Source organism: Astatotilapia calliptera, chromosome 15 (genome assembly GCF_964374335.1).
Source record: "Astatotilapia calliptera chromosome 15, fAstCal68.1, whole genome shotgun sequence".
NCBI lineage: Eukaryota > Metazoa > Chordata > Actinopteri > Cichliformes > Cichlidae > Astatotilapia > Astatotilapia calliptera.
In genome coordinates, this window is record NC_137436.1 from 15630003 (window position 1) to 15648246 (window position 18244).

An 18244-nucleotide genomic window follows, 5' to 3' on the forward strand; every position below is an offset into this window, starting at 1 on the left:
AATAGTGAAGCTGTATGGGAATATAAGACCCTTCAGTCAGTCTCTGCCACAGCCTGGGGCTACAACAGAAAAATGACAAGTCCTCTTAACCTAGGATTCCATAAATTAGCTCTAATTGATGCAGTTTATTTATGCTCGGTCTGTGATGAAACCTACAGGATGTGCAGGAAATTGTGAATCAGAATTTTCCCTTCAATATCAGCCTCTAGGCTCTATCAGAGACTTTTGCACATATAAAATTACTGTAGGTCAGAGGAGTAAGGTGCATACAGAAAATGATTTTTTTCCTTTTTGGCTATAAAATCTATGAACATTAACGTGCTGCTACACCGGCTGCCAAAACGTTTTAACAAGAATTGCATAGTAATGCTTAGCCAGGCAATTCACACTTTGCTTTCGCTGTAACAGCATGAAAGAAAAGGTCTGGCAAAGCCTGTTTTAGGTGGGATCGTCCAGAAATCAGCGCGTAACTAGTCACAACTGGCATCTCTGAGGCTTTCACTGTCTGTAATTCATTGTTGTGCTGTTAATTTTGTGTGTACTCACCTGACCAGTGTCCAGTGGTGGCCCCAGAGCGGTCAGTGCAGGTGTTACTGACGGGCAGAAAGACTGTTTCCCAGCCGCCGGGAGCATAGCGCCAGTTGTGAGACTCCAGAATGAGCGTGCGCTGGGTGCCATAAGCGATCATGAAGCAGTAGACGACATGGTGGAGCTGGCAGCCGTAACCACAGCCCTTATTGATGTTACACACCAGCTTTCTCGCCTTACTGCAGTCTGGGGGGTTCTGGGAGAAGGAAAGAGTGGTTCAACATTTTTTATTGCTTGACCTCCACCTTGTATCTCTCAAAGACCTACTCTGTGACTTTTAATATCAAATAGCTGATATTGTTTTGTGTCCTTTTCTTATCTAATACACCACTCTAATTTCACGATGCCTGCTTACTCCCAGGTTGCCTTTCCTGCTGTACATGCTATTTTTCTCTACTCTTTAAATTAATTTTGCCTTCTCCCCTCTCCTTTTTAGTCTCATACCTTCTATTGTTAAAGGATATACATTCTATACTTCTACAGTGTTACAGTGCTTAAGAATTATAGTGATTTTTCAAATTTAAATTCAAATTTTGTTTGTCACATACACAGTACGACATGCAGTGAAATGCTTAGACAACTGTTTGTGTTCGTCTTGTAATCAGAAGGTTGCCGGTTCGGACAGCCTCGGTCGTTGTGTCCTTGGGCAAGACACTTCACCTACCGCCTACTGGTGATGGCCAGAGGGGCCGATGGCGCGATATGGCAGCCTCGCCTCTGTCAGTCTGCCCCAGGGCAGCTGTGGCTAACTGTAGCTTGCCTTCACCAGTGTATGAATGTGAGAGTGAATGAATAATGGTATTGTAAAGCGCTTTGAGGGTCCCGAAAAGTGCTATATAAATGCAATCCATTATTATTATTATTAAATTAATAGGATTATTTCCCGAAGAACAGTTGCTTTACTACTGTATCTGTCAGACATGAGGGAGGCAGTGTTATGGAATAGGCATGTGTGGTTGGCAGTGGATCTGGGTCACTGCCGTTTTATTTATGATATGAATGCTGGTAGAAACACTGGGATGAATTGTGAAATGTACAGATCTATACTCTCTGCTCAGTTTTAACTAAAAGTCTCATGCATGATCTCAACCCAGCATAGCATCCTTTCAGTCATTAGTTACAAAAACAAATGTAGAGAGGCCTACAGAAATAGCAACTAAAGGTGGCTTTGATAAAGGCCCGGAAGAGCATTTCAAGGGAGAAAAAAAGAGCATTTGAAGATGTCTATGAATTCTAGACTACAAGCAGCCACTGATGGGAAAGACTTTCATCTTAGTAATTAAAAACAATCCTTATATTTTAGATGATAATAGTCTGTTCAACTAATTTTGAGCATCTGACAATAGAGGACTGTGCACAAAAATGGCTATAATTTCCCCCAAAGTGCATCCAAATCCTTTTCGTTAAATCTCTTTAAGTATATCTACTTCAATCACATATTGATTACTACCAAAACCTTAATCCAACAAATTATGGCCCTAAAAATGTGTGAAACTGTTGTCTTCATTATTGTAAAAATAGAGACTGTAGAACATTTTCAGTTTCATACATATTTACTAGTGCATATCAACATTAAGCAAAGTATAGCTCCCAGTATTATATACCATGTATAAATATATAACACTTGATGACAATTAAACTGCAGTTTACCACCTGTTTCAAGAAATTATTGAGCCTATAAAGATGACAATCTGTCAGATGAGCTCTTTTCCTGTGATTCGTTGACAGTAAGTAAAAATGTAGACTGTTGAAAGCCTCATCATTTACTTTCGCTCATGCCTTCACGGTTCACAGCCCCTTTCTTTTGCTGCATTCTCAATGTTTCACCTTTACAATCACTCCTTTTACCACTCTATAGCGCTTTATTTCTTGCAACCTCCCTCCTGCTTCCCCTTTCCACTCCCTCTAATCCCCCATCTTCCCCACTACTTCAGTCTCATTCCTCTTCTTGAACATTAGCTTCAATATCATACAAAGTCTGAGGGGGAGAATACCAAATGAGAGGCGCTGGGGAAAGAAACAAGGATTTCTCTCTTTTTTTTTAACATTAAAAAAAATAAATAAAAAAATTGGAAACCAGAAGAGAGTGACACATGCTGTGCTGTCGATGAGTTGCCGGGCGGGTAGCGATTCGCTCAGCAGCCGGTCTGAGCGACTCCACAACGCTCATGCCAACCAGCTTCCTAAACAGCAATTACCGGCTGATGGGAGTGTTTTCCTCATTAGGCTGCTGCAGCTGTGGATGGTTCACAGTAATCAGGCCGCCCGGCACCCACCGGCTAACGCTGCCTATCATACACTAGCAGGAGAGGAAAAGGAAGAGAGGGTGGAGGAGGAGGGAAGGAGAGGGAAGCGGCGAGGAAAAGGGATGAAAGCATTAAAAAAAAAAAAAAACGTGGTGATGAATGTAAAAAGAGGACAAGAGGCAATAAAAAAAGGAAAAGGAAAAAAAGGAAAGAAGAGAGGATCCTTTATGTGAAGAAAACTGATTACCACCGCTGCTGCTCAATAACATGCACAGGCTACAGCAGCCATAGAGGTGACAGAACAAGCCACACAGGTATTTCCCTTCGAGTTACAGGCTGCCGCTACTACCCCCATAGGTGTAGGCTAACTTACTGAACTAATAATCTACAGTGGCATCCTGAGCTTGTTTTCAGTGTCAAACCTGGCCCCCGAGTCACAGTACGTGCATGAGATCATTCTATAGAATGAATCTCGCGGCGTGGAGGCCACCGTTGGATGCCAGGGCGGTAATGGTGTAGCAGGAATGACTGCAGCGCTTAAGAGACGTGGTTCAAGGATAATGACGGCCGATGCATGCACAAAGGCAGCCTTCGAGTAGCGCTTTGTACTGTAGGTTAAGTGGCTGTTTAAATTGTTCTTTTTTTGAGTGTGAAACACAGCATCAGCTGCAGAGCGATTTGCACTAGAGAGACCACGGAGATATTGTTTATTTAGGGACTATGGCTGAGGACCACTGAATTTGAGACAGAAGTATGCCGAGCTTAGGTAATTATCCACTGTGATGCTGAAATCGTGACAAGTTGTTCAAAGGGCTCCTTTTGTGTTTTCCTATTTTTGTCATACGCATTTATCTTACCACACTGGATGATTATATTAGATGTAAAAAAAAAACATGAGATCAGTGCACGTATGAATAAAAACCAAGACTTAAGACTGTTCTAAATGTTTGATTTCAAGCAATTTTTCTCCTCTTGGATCTGAGTGATGTCATAGAGAGGGGGCATGCTTAATACTGTCATCTCAGGCTCTGGCTGTGAATGTTCTGTTTACAACAGGCAACCAATGAGAGGCCTACACTACAAAGCAGGATTTTGGCTTATCCAGGCAAGATCTCTAAATCACCATGGTAACTTATGCTGTGAACCTAACCTGTGCTGGAGCAGGTTAAGATCCAGTTTAGAGATCAACAGGTATAAAATCACTACCTACTGATAAATCAGTTCTCCAGAAAATAGCGTCACAACTCCTGGAAGATCCCTCAGACGTCTGTGCCTGAACAGTAGGAGCAGGTTATGTTCTGAGATTCAGTTTCACACCGGCTGGGACAAAATTAATTTCTCTTGGATCCGAATCAAATTGAAGCGATTTCAACTTCTTGTTTATTAGTTAGTAAACTTTAATGTTTAAATGGATCCTGTTTAAAGTTTCAGAGTTTTAAGGTGCAGCTGTCACCTTAGAAAATAAATAGCAGCACTTAGAACACAATCTGTGATAAAACAATCAACTGGAATTAAAATGTTTATTTTACCTGTTTAATGCGCTAAAATTAATCATTAACGATCAATATGTGTCCTTTTTTCAACAGTGTTTCATTTTAAAGTTGCATTTTCTAAGTTCTCTATACATTTGATAATGTTTCTGTTGTAGGGGCTCATAGTGATCATTTTCGTGGAAGAAGAGTCATGTGATCTGTGAAACGCCACTTTAGGATTCGTCAGATGCTGCCAACACCAGCCCTTTTGTGTGAATGCAGTAGAGCTGGGCGATAGAACGATAACGATATGTATCGCGATATAACTTTTACTCGATAGAGAAATTAAGCTATCGCGATAGACCTCGCCGCTCTTGTCCTCTTTAAAAAAAAAAAAAAAAAAGGTCAGCCAATCCAAATTAAGTAGCGCAGAGCCGAACCAATCACAGCCGCAGCGTCACGTCGCGTGACTTGTTACGTACAGCACAAGTGCCAAGCCACACGTGTGTTTGTTTGGGAAACAGCCAGCGGGTAATGGAGCCAGCGCGTAATGGAGGAAATGAGTGTGCCGACTAGAAAAATCAACCGAGCGTGACCGAAGAGAAAACAGATGATGGTTGCAATGCCGGAGAGATTGTCGAACGGAAGAGCCATAGAAGTTCCGTAGTGTGAAGGTATTTCGGCTATTTCAAGTCTGACAAAAAACAGAGTAGCGTGCACTGTAAATGTGCCGAAAGCAAGTCTGGAAATACAATAAACTGGTGCATGCGTCACACTGTGCGCCACGTTATTGTTTCAGTGAAATGAATTTCTACAATACTGTTAATTCTACTCTCTGCAGTGTTTAAATGCTTACATATACACACAGTTACTGTCCCTCCACACATACGACTCGGTTCTGCTTCTATGCCCCAGCTTTGTTTACTTTTTCCCACCGAGGCTTCTAGACTTCTGATTGGCCAACATTTCTGCACGGTTAGGAATCTAGCGCCACCTGCTGCTTTGGCATGTTCATAGCAGCGTTTTCCTTCATTTCTGCCTTTATGTGTGGACGGGATTATTTTTTAAAACGAAAACAGAAAATCTCCGTTTTCAAAAATACCCGTGTACGTGTGGACGTAGCCTCAGTCTCTGACTGGAAGCACTAATTCGTCATTCGGCTTTTGTCAGACTAAAGTAACTGTTAAAACTGTTTGAAAAGCTCAGCTATACAACAAGGAGAGATTGAGAATTTCCTTTTAGTTCTCAGTTTATTTGATATTGACAAAAGTTAGTCAGTTTTGTCTGTTCTTCTGTAAAACAAACTAAGATTTATTTTTAGAATTAATATTTTGTTTCTAAGTGGAATTGACAATTTAGTCTGTTTCGTTTGTTCTATTTTGAAACTTAAACGCTTTAGCGGCTGCCTTTTGTGTAGTTTGCAATATTTGCCTTTATCTATCTGAAAAAGTCTCATGTTCCTTAAGTACATCTACCCTGTTGAACTTATTATGGGAAATAAATATTTAAATAAGAACAAGCTGCTGATTATTTCACATTTTACTTGTGAGCAACGGCACATTTAAATCTTACAAATATAGTTATTTGGCTTATATCGTGATAGATATCGTTATCGCCTGAAATGAAAAAAACATATCGTGATATGAAAAAATCTCATATCGCCCAGCTCTAGAATGCAGGTTAACTTAGTAGATAACAACCTTTGTGTGATCATTTAAACAGATCGACAATGTTAGAGTAAACGAATGCAGATAATGGAAAGATATCCTTGAACAAGCATCATAGAGTAAGGCCCAGAACTTAAAGGGAAAGACAAAAGAGTGAAAACAGCTCATTTCAAACAGAGCACTGTAAGATGAGCAGTTATATATCAGTATTAGTTTGAACTGTGAATCGTGTGAAGTTACTGTAGTATAGTCCAAAAGTAGAATATACGACGCTGTAAATGAGCATAATAGACCCCCTCTAAAGTAAGACTCCGGCACGTTTGAAGTAAAATCGGTGTTGCTGCGCTTTGCTGGCAGGAGACTTACAATAATATGTTGATGTTTCAGCAATAAACTGCATAATATATTCAGCTCATTAAAGCTTCTGCATTTTCCTCACGGATGCCTTTTTAGGAAAAACACCTCTTGCTGACAGGCTGTGACATATTTTACACATGAAGGTGCAATCGCGTGTCATTTAGAGGGACTGGTTAATTAGCATGAACATCTACAATGGCTGCACGAGCTTCACCTTCAGAAAAAAACTAAATCTAATATCATTATTAGAAAATCCGATGCAGGAAGAACTTTTTAAAAGGTTTTAGCATGTGTCGTTTCCTTTATTCATTCATGGATCATTTTATGAAATTATTTCACATTTTGTTTTTCCTGATAAGAGTTTCTTTGTTGGAAGCAACGGCAAAACGTTTTGCATTCTGCAATTGGTTTTCTATTGAATTGTTTTTCCAGTTACACGAGAAGTCTCCTTTTTGTTAATGGGATTTAAACTCTATACCTACGCACAAGGGTACATGTAAGCACAACAGACAAAAGCTAACACCATAGAAAACACCATTCAATCATAGATCAAGACTGTCTTTTGATTCTTCAGCGTTAACAGTGTGATGGGATGAATGCTCGCACTCTTCATGTCTCTAGATGTGTTACTAACAGGTACACGATCTGCTTTCCTTCTTTGGCATTGACATGAGCACTTGATTTATGCCTTACTCCAAGTGATTAGTAAACATTACTCTGATTGGATCTCTGGCACTGAGGGGCATAGGTGATCAAATCTATCTGGACAACTATCTTAAAGCTGTAACAGGTGAACACAACCACAGAGCTGCCAAAGCTCCAGTTTTTACTCAGCTTGTACAGAATCAAAACAGCTGCCTGCTGGGGCCAAAATTGCACAAATAAAAGCAAAACAAATCAGCTGAAAGATGCAATAAAGCTTTGTAGAGCTGGCTAGGGTGATTGTGATTATAAGCACACAAGCACGCCATGCCAAGCACTGGACAGATTTATAGTGATAAGTGGTCTCTGGGAAATGGTGTGCAAAAGCACCAAAGATCAAAAACATGATTTTGTTCATTAGCTTTTAACACCACTACGCAAAGGCTCATAGTGCAAAAATAGATGAAAGGCTTGTCCAACAGAGCGCCATCTGAAGAAGTGAGCCTCGATGTTGCGAGTGGACAGATGGAGCAGACGGAGAAATGGAGTTAGTTAAACCGGGAATGAAAGGAGAGGCTGGTGCGAGTGGCAGAGACAGGAGGACAGGAGGGAGGAGTCCGTCTGTGTGAGTATGTATATATGTGTGAGTATGCATAAGGGATGTTGAAAGAGACACACGCACAAACTCACGTGCACACACTCTTCGGGTATGAGCGTGTGCATATGTAAAGCTGAGGTTGTGTGAATGTGCGCCAGTTGCCCGCATAGGTGCGGATGAATCCATCTGTACACGAATGTGTGTATGCGTGTGTGATGAATTAGTGATGGCAGCTGGTAGAGCGGTGTGATCCCTCAGCGGTGGTGACAGCAGCTGTTAGTGGTGCTGTCTCCACCCAGCCAGACTGACTGGGTCCTCTTCGTCAAACACACCGGCTCATTAATGCTGCAGGGCATGGTGCCGCACCACAACGCCCCGCCCGGGAACCCTGCAGCACCAGAGCTGGAGAAGGGGAGCAGGGCAGCTGAAGCGAGTGAATGCATCCCGGGTCTTGAGTTGTGCATGCACTGGCCTGTAAGTGTATGTGCATCTCTGTGACTCTTGGTGAGTGTGTGCATTTGTGTCTGTTACTGTAGTGCATTGAGATTTCTTTACATTTTCGCATATCCACATGTGCTGATCTGTCACTTTGCGTTTCTGTGCTTTGCCGCATGTGCGTAGGTGACACTAAACTGCTGACAAACAACAAGCTTGTCAAATGTAACTGCTGAAACCGTCTGCTATGGTACCACTCACCTTCTAGTTGTGCAAACTGATGTTGACAGATATGGACGGTGCAAATCAGACGAGCAAGTGTGAAAGATATTTCTGGTTTATGCATATGTGCATTTATTTGTGTGAAGAAAATATTTGCATCGATGCTCACAGCATAGTTATGTCTCCGACACCTTTGTGTATGTTTGTGTGTGAAATGGTACAGTCCAGTTGGCTCAGCAGCTGGTGTGTCTGTGGATACCTGTAGATAGGTGATTCTGTTTTGGACCAGATCCGACAGGTCTTTAGCCTCCTTCATTCTCCATTCACCAATTCCATCTGCCTGGCTGAGGTAGTACAAGTCTGTCATGATGGACCTGCAGACACACAAATTTCAAAAATTTATCGCTCGAGAAGTCTGCCAGGCATGTGTAATTTGTTAGGTCTGTACACACACCCCCCCAGAAAAAAAACACCTTTTCTAGATGCGAGCATTGCCAGTAACATCAGATTAAAAGCAGTGCATCTGCAAATCACTGCACTTCACATCTATGAGCATTGCTTTTAGTGCCAAACGCCCACAGTTCCTACCCAAAAAGCAAAAGTACATCTCTGAGAGGCTTGTACTTAATAATCTGACTGCAGTTGAACCCCCCCCCCCGTATTTAGAACAGACACTCTTTTGCTCTCATTAACAGTGTCAACATCTGGCACAGAGCTTTTAAATGCAATTAGCGCACTTATATTAGGTACTCCTTGGTAATATGTGTACATTCTCAAAGATAATAAAACACACAACCTTATGTCCTTAACAGGTCAACAAGTTAATCATCTTTCGCTGTGCAAAGCATGAGCCTTTCAGGGTGTGTGAAACGTATCCAGTCACAGGCTAATATTAATTAAGGACATAAAAAGTCAATTTGTTGGTAATATGAACATTGCTTAATATGAATTGTACTGGAAATAGAGATTACAATGTAAAATAATTAGAACTTTAATGACTAGTGGCTCATCTGGCCCACGATCAATCAGGATTCACAGGTTATAGTTCTGTGTGAAATACAGAAACAAAGCTATAGGCTTTGTTACCGCTGGTTGGCTGTAATTCACAAATTAATAGAATTTATTGCCACTGATATCAAGATATAAAAATATCAAAAAAATTACATATTTAGTCCATAACCATATTGCCCACTTCTATTTTTGATATGTGGGCAGTATTAAATGTGCAACATCCATCTGCACTCATATGGAGAAGGGCTGTGGGGGTAGCAGTGTAAACAGACAAGCTCAGACCTCCCTCACCCCAGCCACCTCCTCCAGCTCATCCAAGGGAACGCCGAGGCCAGCTGAGAGATATAAACTCTCCAGCATTTCCTGGGTCTGCCCCAGGGCCTCCTCTTAGTAGGACATCCCAGCAACACCATGCCCAGGAGGCGCCTAGAAGGTATCCCCATCAGATCCTCGAACCACCTCGGCCGGCTCCTTTTATCTTTCATCTACATGATGAAATGATTCGAAAGGAGTTCTTACATAATATGTAATCAATTTTTATTCTAATCTCTATCTGCACTTTCCTGGACATAAACTGTCCTCAATAAAAGGAAATGTTTCCTCTCCCTGTAGCATAACAGTTTCCCCAATGTTATAATGGTATACACCTTACCTGTGAAACACTTGGATAAGAAAATCAACCAGACAAGAGTATATTGTGCGAGTAAAGCATTACAAAGTCTGAATAGTCTTTTATATTAACAGGAAATAAATTCTAATGCTGACTGACAACAGTGTCTTTCTGGTTGTTTAGCTGCTTTTTGGATTAAGCTGGCAGCAAATTTGTGTATGTGTCACATGCCGCTTAATATCGTGACCATCCACTTCCAAAGTTACACGAGAACTGAGATATATGCAGCTAAGGGCAAATGCAAAAGCATCTCTCTCACACACACAAACACACAAACGCACACGCGCAGACACACTTAATTTATTAGTCATTTGTTTGACCCAAATCAGTCACATCCTGTGTGACTGAGAGTTCTTTAACGTATAATCAGCAGTGCATACAAGGACACGCAGGGAAGATGAAAGTAACGCAGTGTTTCTTCAACATAAACTTCAGTTAGGTGTAGGTAGACCACCCAGGTATTTTAACTCACCATTTTCTTATCTTTTTTTTTTCTTTTTTAAACAAAAGCATCTCCATTTACTAGTAAATAATCTGCTCACTCCAGTTTACCCCACCCGTTCCCATCTTGTATTTTTCCTATTGGGTGGCTTCCTGTCCAGGTTGCTATAGAGTTTTTTTTTTCCAGGAAACTTTTTAAAGTGTTACAGCAGGGGACGTACATGTCAAATTATCAACAGATCAGTTCCGTTAAGAGACCCAAATGAGCTGCAACAGTGAATCAGCATGCAGAATTTCATCCTGCCACTGGGTGTGTGCCACATCCACTGTATAGACATGGGCCTTGCGACAGTAGCACTTCTTCTGCTTTGGGGGTCTGTTGCGAGCAGGAGCGCCTCTTTAAGAATTCTGCTGCAGAAAAGAGGTTCACATGCAGCTAAGGAAGTTGAGTTGGTGTTAAGCCAAAGGACGAGAAACTGACTAGAGAGGCAGCTGAATATGCTGAAAAGTTAATAATACGTCTACTTGACAATCGAAAACCCTGCAGAGGAGAAACCTGAAAAGTATTATTTCATAATTAATCTGAGAAAGCTTACGTGTCTCCTTTCCACAACATATATGTCTGAAAATGCATTCTAAATGTGTGCGACACAAAACCGTACCATGGCCCCTTTTTAACAGTGCGGCACAGCGAATGGCGTCTTACTTGTTAAAGCTAACGAAGACAGCATCATTAGTCACGGTCCCATTTTGAAGCTGGAACCACAGCGTGTAAATGGATGTCTCCTCCTGTAGTGCACAGGGGAGCCATAACCAACCCTCTGTGCAAAGGAAACGCAAACTGGCCCGTTGCAAAAACCTAACAAGAAGGAATCCACAGACAAGCCCTGAGGGATTTGGCAGCAAGGCAGGAGAACACCGCGCTGATATGAAACCTAGCATATGCACTGCATTGTGTGCGGCTAAGCGTGTGGGGTCTTATGGATATCTGAAGCTCGTGAGCTTTGCCACAGCCTTTGATTGGCCGAAAGTGAAGCGCCAAAGGCTGCAGCTGCACAACTTTTCTCAGCACCGACTGCAGAGCAATTACAGGTTTCAGATTAAAGCATAAATATCACCGAGTCAGTTGAGACAGATTATGTGCAAAAGGGAGGAAAGACAAGAGGTTCTTTTTTATCATCTAAATATTTTTTTAATTGCTGTGCTCTACTCTGTGAATTTATTCTGGTTTCAGTTACAGGCTTTCAGTGAGGCTTTCATTCTCTAGAAGCGCAGTTATATGAGTTTAGGCTACCCAGCGGATATGTTTGTAGCACTGTTGAATATAACTTACAAATCCCTCCATCTTTCAGACATGTAGTAATTATCTCAACAGAAGTCATAAAAATTGCCAGATGTTCTGTAGCCCAAAATACACATTTCCTTCTCTGGGTGCTTTCTACAGTATGCAAATCAGTCTGATCAACTAGATTATTGGTGTTAGAAAAATAGAGTCTTTTTTCTGGAGATTTGGTCAATATCACATGATCGCCTTTAACCTCCTAGGACCTACGGTCCACATATGTGGACATCACATTTTGGGTTATTTAGACCAAAATACTCAATTTTGCTCAACAATAGCCTGATATCCACTTACGAGGACATTATACTGCTAAGGTCCTATTGAAATTTTAAATGAATATCCTCATATGTGACTCTCATTTTTCTTAGAAACAAAAATCAGGTAACAAAAAATAAAATAAAATAAAATTTGGTAATTCTTTGTTTTTACATTCATCAGGTCCCAATATGCCCAGATGTCAAAGAGAAATTAAAAATGCATGCCGTGGAAGAGTTTGGGTCTTAGGAGGTTAACATGGCGTGCTTTTTAACTGTGATTTTAAACCGTTATCTCAGCTAGATTATTTTAGGCTTAAGGTTAAGTTTACACTGAGCTTACAGTGCTATTATAGCATATTACCGAGAAACCATAACACACACAAACACACACACACACACACACACAGGCACCACTACTGTGACACATTTTTGATTGCTTAATTTCCTGCTGCAGACATTCAAACTTTGACCTGTTGTTTTATGACAGTTCTTTATGAGCTACCTGTAAAACTTAGTCAAATTAAAAGCCCTCTATAATGCAGTGATCATTTTCAGCACTTACAGTGCTTTTTTTTAAGCGTGCTGCATTTTTTGCCTTGGAAATTTTTAAGGCAATGACCTGTCAACCTTGCTGAGCAGAATTTAAACAAGGATTTATTTAAGTCAAACATTTCCCTGCTCTTTCCACCTCTGCTCCATCTTTGCAGCGAGAAGGGGAGGAGGGAGGGACGTTAGATAGAAAGCGAATGCGTGTGAAAGTCTGTGACCGTGTGCTCATGTCTGCCTGTGTATTAGGCGGTGGAATCAGTCTGTGGAAAGCTTCTTAGGCAGCAATGACTAAGACAATGGGTTTTATAAGCCACTTCATTGGGATTACAATGGAGCCACTTGGCAAAGTGACACCCGGCTTTTCTCTGCAAAGCTGCAATCCAAATGACAGAAAGTGTGTCCATGACCTTTGCCCTTTATTACTCAGCAGCTATCGTAGCACTGCTTTCAAGACTATCAGGATTTTATCCCATTTATTACAGATGGCATTAGCACTAGTCACATCTATAATCCAAGTTCCTACAGTGTCTCTTTAAAAACCTGTTTGCCTAAATAACTAACTGGTACCTTAATAATTATTTAGTCCTAAAGGTGTCAAAAAGTAGCCATGACTGACAGTTGTGCAAGCCCTTTTCTTTACACTTGGACACACGTATGATAAGCTGTGCGTGGGTGTTACTTACTGTTACTTTAAAATCCTAACCAAAAGAACGGAGAGGCTCTGAAAAACACCTTACATATTAATAGGGCTCAGAGCCGTTTTTAATTTTTCAATACTGCTTTCGATGCGATACCCTAGTTTTTAAACTTATAAACTACTTTGTGAAATATGAAACACTTCTGATTAATTTAGCAACAAACAGATAAACTTATTTAACCAAGCATTGGATGTCGAGTTGGGATTTTTAACAGCTCCATTCTCTGTGGCATAATGAACTTATAGATTTCATCACTTGTCCTTACTGGCCTGGAGCACTAACCACAGGGACCATGAAACTAATTCCCCCGCAGATTGTCATTAACGTCCCAAACGGCAGCATTATTGACCCTTCTGCTGCAAAAATACATATAATTGTCAGCACAATTATATGCTTTTATCCCGGGGGCGGTGTAAGGGTGGAATTACATGCGCTTTCGCAGGGACTTTTTTTTTTTCCGAGTGGGATACTGCGCCAACTCCTGTATGTTAACTGCAAATGTTGAACATTTACAGGTGGTTTATGTATTTTTGTTTCCTGATTTGAAAGGCGTTTTAAATGGAAAATTACCAGGCTTGTGCTGTAGTTCTGTGGACTGTCCAGTGTTGGGGCCTCTTACATGACTAAAAAGTCTGAGTAGCTAATAGTTTGATAGGTGAGGGATTTTTAAATGCTTTTAGACCCTACAAAACAAAGTATATTATTTTCAGGATGTAGAATGCTTTTCCTCGACCGAACCTGCTGCAATTTTGCTCCGAAAAACAGAGAAAGCAAACCAACAGATAGCATTTATGTGCATATATTAATATTTCCAAACCACATAAGCAACCACAATCACCCAGATTTTAACACAAGATGAAATCTTTGCAGACTTCATAAAGCCTTCCACACAGAAAGGAGCCATTAGCCAGGCCTGCACCTTATTAAGATGGCGACACTAAATCAAAGACATAAAAACAAAACATGATTTTTTTTATTTTTATTTATCACTGGTTTCACTGCGAGTGTTTCCCATTTTTTCCAAGCAGCCCACCTCTCCTGGTGTCCCAGGTCCTGCAGGAGTGTGTCAGCGTACTTCTGCCTCTCGCTGGGCTCAACATTGGCCAGTTTCTTCACCTCGCTGCGGACAAAGTACCAGAACTCCTTAACCCCATTCTCCACCCTCCGCCGCAGCTCCTCCTGAGTGGGCCCGGGACCTACAAGGACCAACAAAGACACTCAGCTTCTGTGACATTTTAGGCACAGGCGTAGAACTATTGAGTTACTCAGCTAGAAGAAACAAGGTGCCAGGAGGACTTTCAGAATATCTGAGCATTATATTATGAGAGCGTAAATAACCTACAAGCACAAAGCAAGGTCTGGGAACATAACCATTAGAGTCTTCTTCTTTCATACTCTGTCTCTGGGTGTTTTTTTGACCTCATTATTAACAACTTGATCACTTTTTCCCTCCTGCTTGCGATGGCGCTCTTGTGTTTTTCGAACACAGGGAGGATCTCTATACCCCTCCCGAGCCAAACAATGTGGAGTAACCTACATGGATAACACAGCTGCCTGCTCTCATTTTTGTGGAGAAAAACAGAAGAAAAAAAATCGAGGGAAGGAAAGAACAGCCTCAAGCAGGGGAAGGAGTTGGTGAAGAGGGAAAAGCTCTTATTTTTTTCCCTTGTTTCTCACATATTCTCTTTTCTCTTTAGTGCCTCCCTTGTGGAAAAAAGCTGAAGGGTATTTTTAGCTTTTTCCTCCCCCTGCGGCAAGATGGAGAGACTGACCCTGCTCTGCCCTCCAAGCTCGCATGTCTTTCCCCCCCCCTTTTCTCTTTTTTCCCCTCACCTTTCACTCTTGCCAATGGTACATCCACACTGCTTCCATTTCATTCACACATTTCTTTGCTCACCTGACAGCTTACCTGCCCCTCTGACCATGCTTAGGGTGGCAAATACACACATAGCCCTGTCCATCTCATCATGTGGCTTTGCCATTATTGCTCCAGAGCTAGAGCAGGCTTAACGCCAGACTAGACTCAGATTCTCGCTGCAGGAAAAAGCTCATAGGAGTCATAGACTCAAAGCTCATAGACAGCCCACACCTTGAAAATCAATTTTTTTTTCCTCATATTTGTAAGCTCTGTGCCAAATTCTTCCCTGCAACCTTTTAGGTAACTCTACTCTGCTTACCATCTCCAGTAAGTTTCTGGAAGCTGTGGATCTTCTGTTTGGCTCTGGTTAGTTGGTCCTCCAGGGAGCGCAGCCTTCCTGCTGCCAAGGACCCGGCATCGGCTTGACCCTCTGGTATCCTGACGGACACAATAGGAGATATAACAGATGAATTTGGGAACATGCACATCACTAGTAAGAGAAAAGAGCAAAAACATCCATCTCTGCAGATAAGCTGTGCTGCAAATGTAAAATTAAATAGGTAAATAAAGGAGACACTGCAATAAATTCATTTTTCTCATCTCAATAATGAAGGGTCACACGATGTATATGTTGTGCACTTGTAAGTCTTTAAATTGCTTATTTAGAATAGACAAAATAAAGCCATGAGTTTTAAATTTACAGTGATTTTAATGGGCTAACAGCCAATATATGACTTTTGATTCTTTGTTGGGTTTTAAAAAAAATGTTTATTACAAATTTAGTTTGAGGGAAACAAATGGAACATTTTCCTAATTCTAAAATTGCAAATATATTTTCCAAATCATAACAAGGAAGAAAAAAAATTCTCCAACATCTTTAAAACTGACATATGCAGCAGGCAGGAGAACCTCAAAATCAAACTCTAATCCAAACAACCTCTAATTTGGTGTTTTACCCATTTATATCTTAAGCAGTAATCAGTTGGAGGCAAACCGTAAAAGTGTTGTGGTGACAAGCAGATGCACATACAGAAATACTTTGATATATTAGAGAGTCTCTGAGCTCTTTGTCACACAATGCTTGAACATTTAGCCAGAGCAAAACTGACGTTTGACGACAGATAAAAATCCTTTGCACACATCAATGTCATGTTGTTTTCCCCACCCAAGTCAAAAATCTATCAAAATGTCAGATTTTTGCAGATATGTCTTTGCATCTTTATTGAAAACAGGTAAATCACATGTAGTGCAAGGCTAACTTGATGTAAAAGTCGCTGGAACACAAACTCGATTACCACCAAACTGACTTTTTAACAGTCTAACAATGTAGCTGAGTATTCTGATGAATCAGTGAAAATGTTTATCTTCCATCATGCACTGGTTAGTGAACCATATCTCTTCTGACTTAAAAGCTGCTTTCAAAACTAAGCCACGAAAGCTGGCATCTCGCAGTGTTCGCCACTGAAAATTCCATTTCATTTACTAAAAACACCACAGCGCAGCGTTCCAGAGCCCTGTCCTGATTTATTTATTCAGAGCTCAAGATTATGCACAGGGCACTGAATCACTCTCCGTGTTTGTTAAGGCCGACCTGTCTCCTACTCTACAGTTTTACAAAAATATCCCAAGAATCCACTGAGCAGTCTCTGAAGTGAAAGGCAAATGATGGTGAAATGCCATGTGTTACATTTAATCAAATAATGTAGAAGACAGAAACAAATAAAAGCAACTCTTAAGCTAGAACACGGTTCTCCTTTTACTACAAGAATGGCAAATGCATTGAGTTTGTAATGCAATACCTCCATAGGCTAACGTTTTAACTCCTTAATGGATACAAATTTGATTTAGTGGCAGGATCATAGCATACAAAGATGACACTAAGTTACCATTTCAGAAAAACCACAGCTACATAAAAGCTATACTAGAGCACTAAATTGATTATTTACAATTAGTTACTGTACTTTGACTGTTTATCGGCAGACGCAGTGGGAATTCCCTCTGATTACAGCATCTATCATGTGCTACATTAGTGCTCCGGAGACTATGGCGGCCCTTTTGTTACCAGGCACGACTGTGATGCTGGTACTGTTTTCGAAATCTGCGTTGGCGTCATGGCAAGATGCCGCCCCGGCGACACTCAGAGTAGTCGGATCTACTTAAAAGACAGGCATTAGTCCTTTGGCATGTATTTATACAACCGACAAACACAAATAATACAAAACTTTGACTTTCTATATGAATATGAATTACATGCATGTAATAAAAATACAAATGAGCACTCTGACAACAGAGTTCAAATTAGCCAAAGGAAAAAAAAATGCCACTGACATTATACAAAATCAATTTCTCTACATAAACTCATTAAAAACTGAATATGTCCAAATGCACAGGGGCATTAGTGAAGTGCTGCAAAGGCCATGTTAATGAGTCATCAAGGCATGCAAACTCAATTTGCTCCATAAATAAGGAACATCAGTCGCTGGCAGGCATAAAGATGAGACTTTTAAAGTTGCAGTAGCCTTTCTTGCCACACAACTTCCCCCTCATTCCCCAGAAGCCCTGGCCTCCCACTTCACTGAGCACTAACTGAGCATTGTGCTTCAAAGCCATGGAAACTGAAGAGAAAAGAGAGGTTATTTGACATCTACATTACGTAACTGCATCATGGAATGCTAAACCTCTGCATAACATTGTGGCACCACGGATATTTATATGCATTCCTTAAATCAGGGCTTCTTTTCTCCGTGAAATCTATGATGTGTCCCGTTACAGCTTCCTGACACAGATCTTTTTTTAAAAAGGACCCAGGTGCATTTTCAAACCAAATATCAGCTGTAGTATCTTTTTTCACAGCTAACTCTGTTCAGAAAAGCCGTCCCTAAAGGCCTTAATCCAGTAGTTACTCCATTGTACAGGAAGTAGGACAATTACAAAGTGACATCATTTCCTTTGTTCTTTGACAAAGCACACGGACACAAAAAACAGAAGACGAGGCGATCTATGTAACCTGAAAAGTTTTTGGCATCTGCAGGGGATGAAAAGAGGCAGGGTTACATTGCAGTAGTGCAGTCAGTGGGGTTTTTATGTCCCATTACAAATATAGATGTCTTTTTATGCAAGTATTTCTTTTGCAACTTATTTATTATCAAAAGTTCATTCTGCTGCCCTTTATGTAGAATTCAACAAAATGC

The 18244-nt window shown here is 40.9% G+C and overlaps 1 protein-coding gene across 1 annotated transcript in view; it reads right to left on the reverse strand.

Annotated features, from left to right (window-relative positions):
• Positions 1-18244, reverse strand: part of fut8b (fucosyltransferase 8b (alpha (1,6) fucosyltransferase)) — a 97629-nt gene that overhangs the window by 23167 nt on the left and 56218 nt on the right. Inside the window, exons 3-6 of the mRNA XM_026193886.2 lie at positions 15373-15491; positions 14229-14391; positions 8487-8601; positions 547-784 (exon numbers count right to left, since the gene is read on the reverse strand). Coding sequence (XP_026049671.1) covers positions 547-784; positions 8487-8601; positions 14229-14391; positions 15373-15491 — 635 coding nt within the window. The remainder of the gene's footprint in view (positions 1-546; positions 785-8486; positions 8602-14228; positions 14392-15372; positions 15492-18244) is intronic.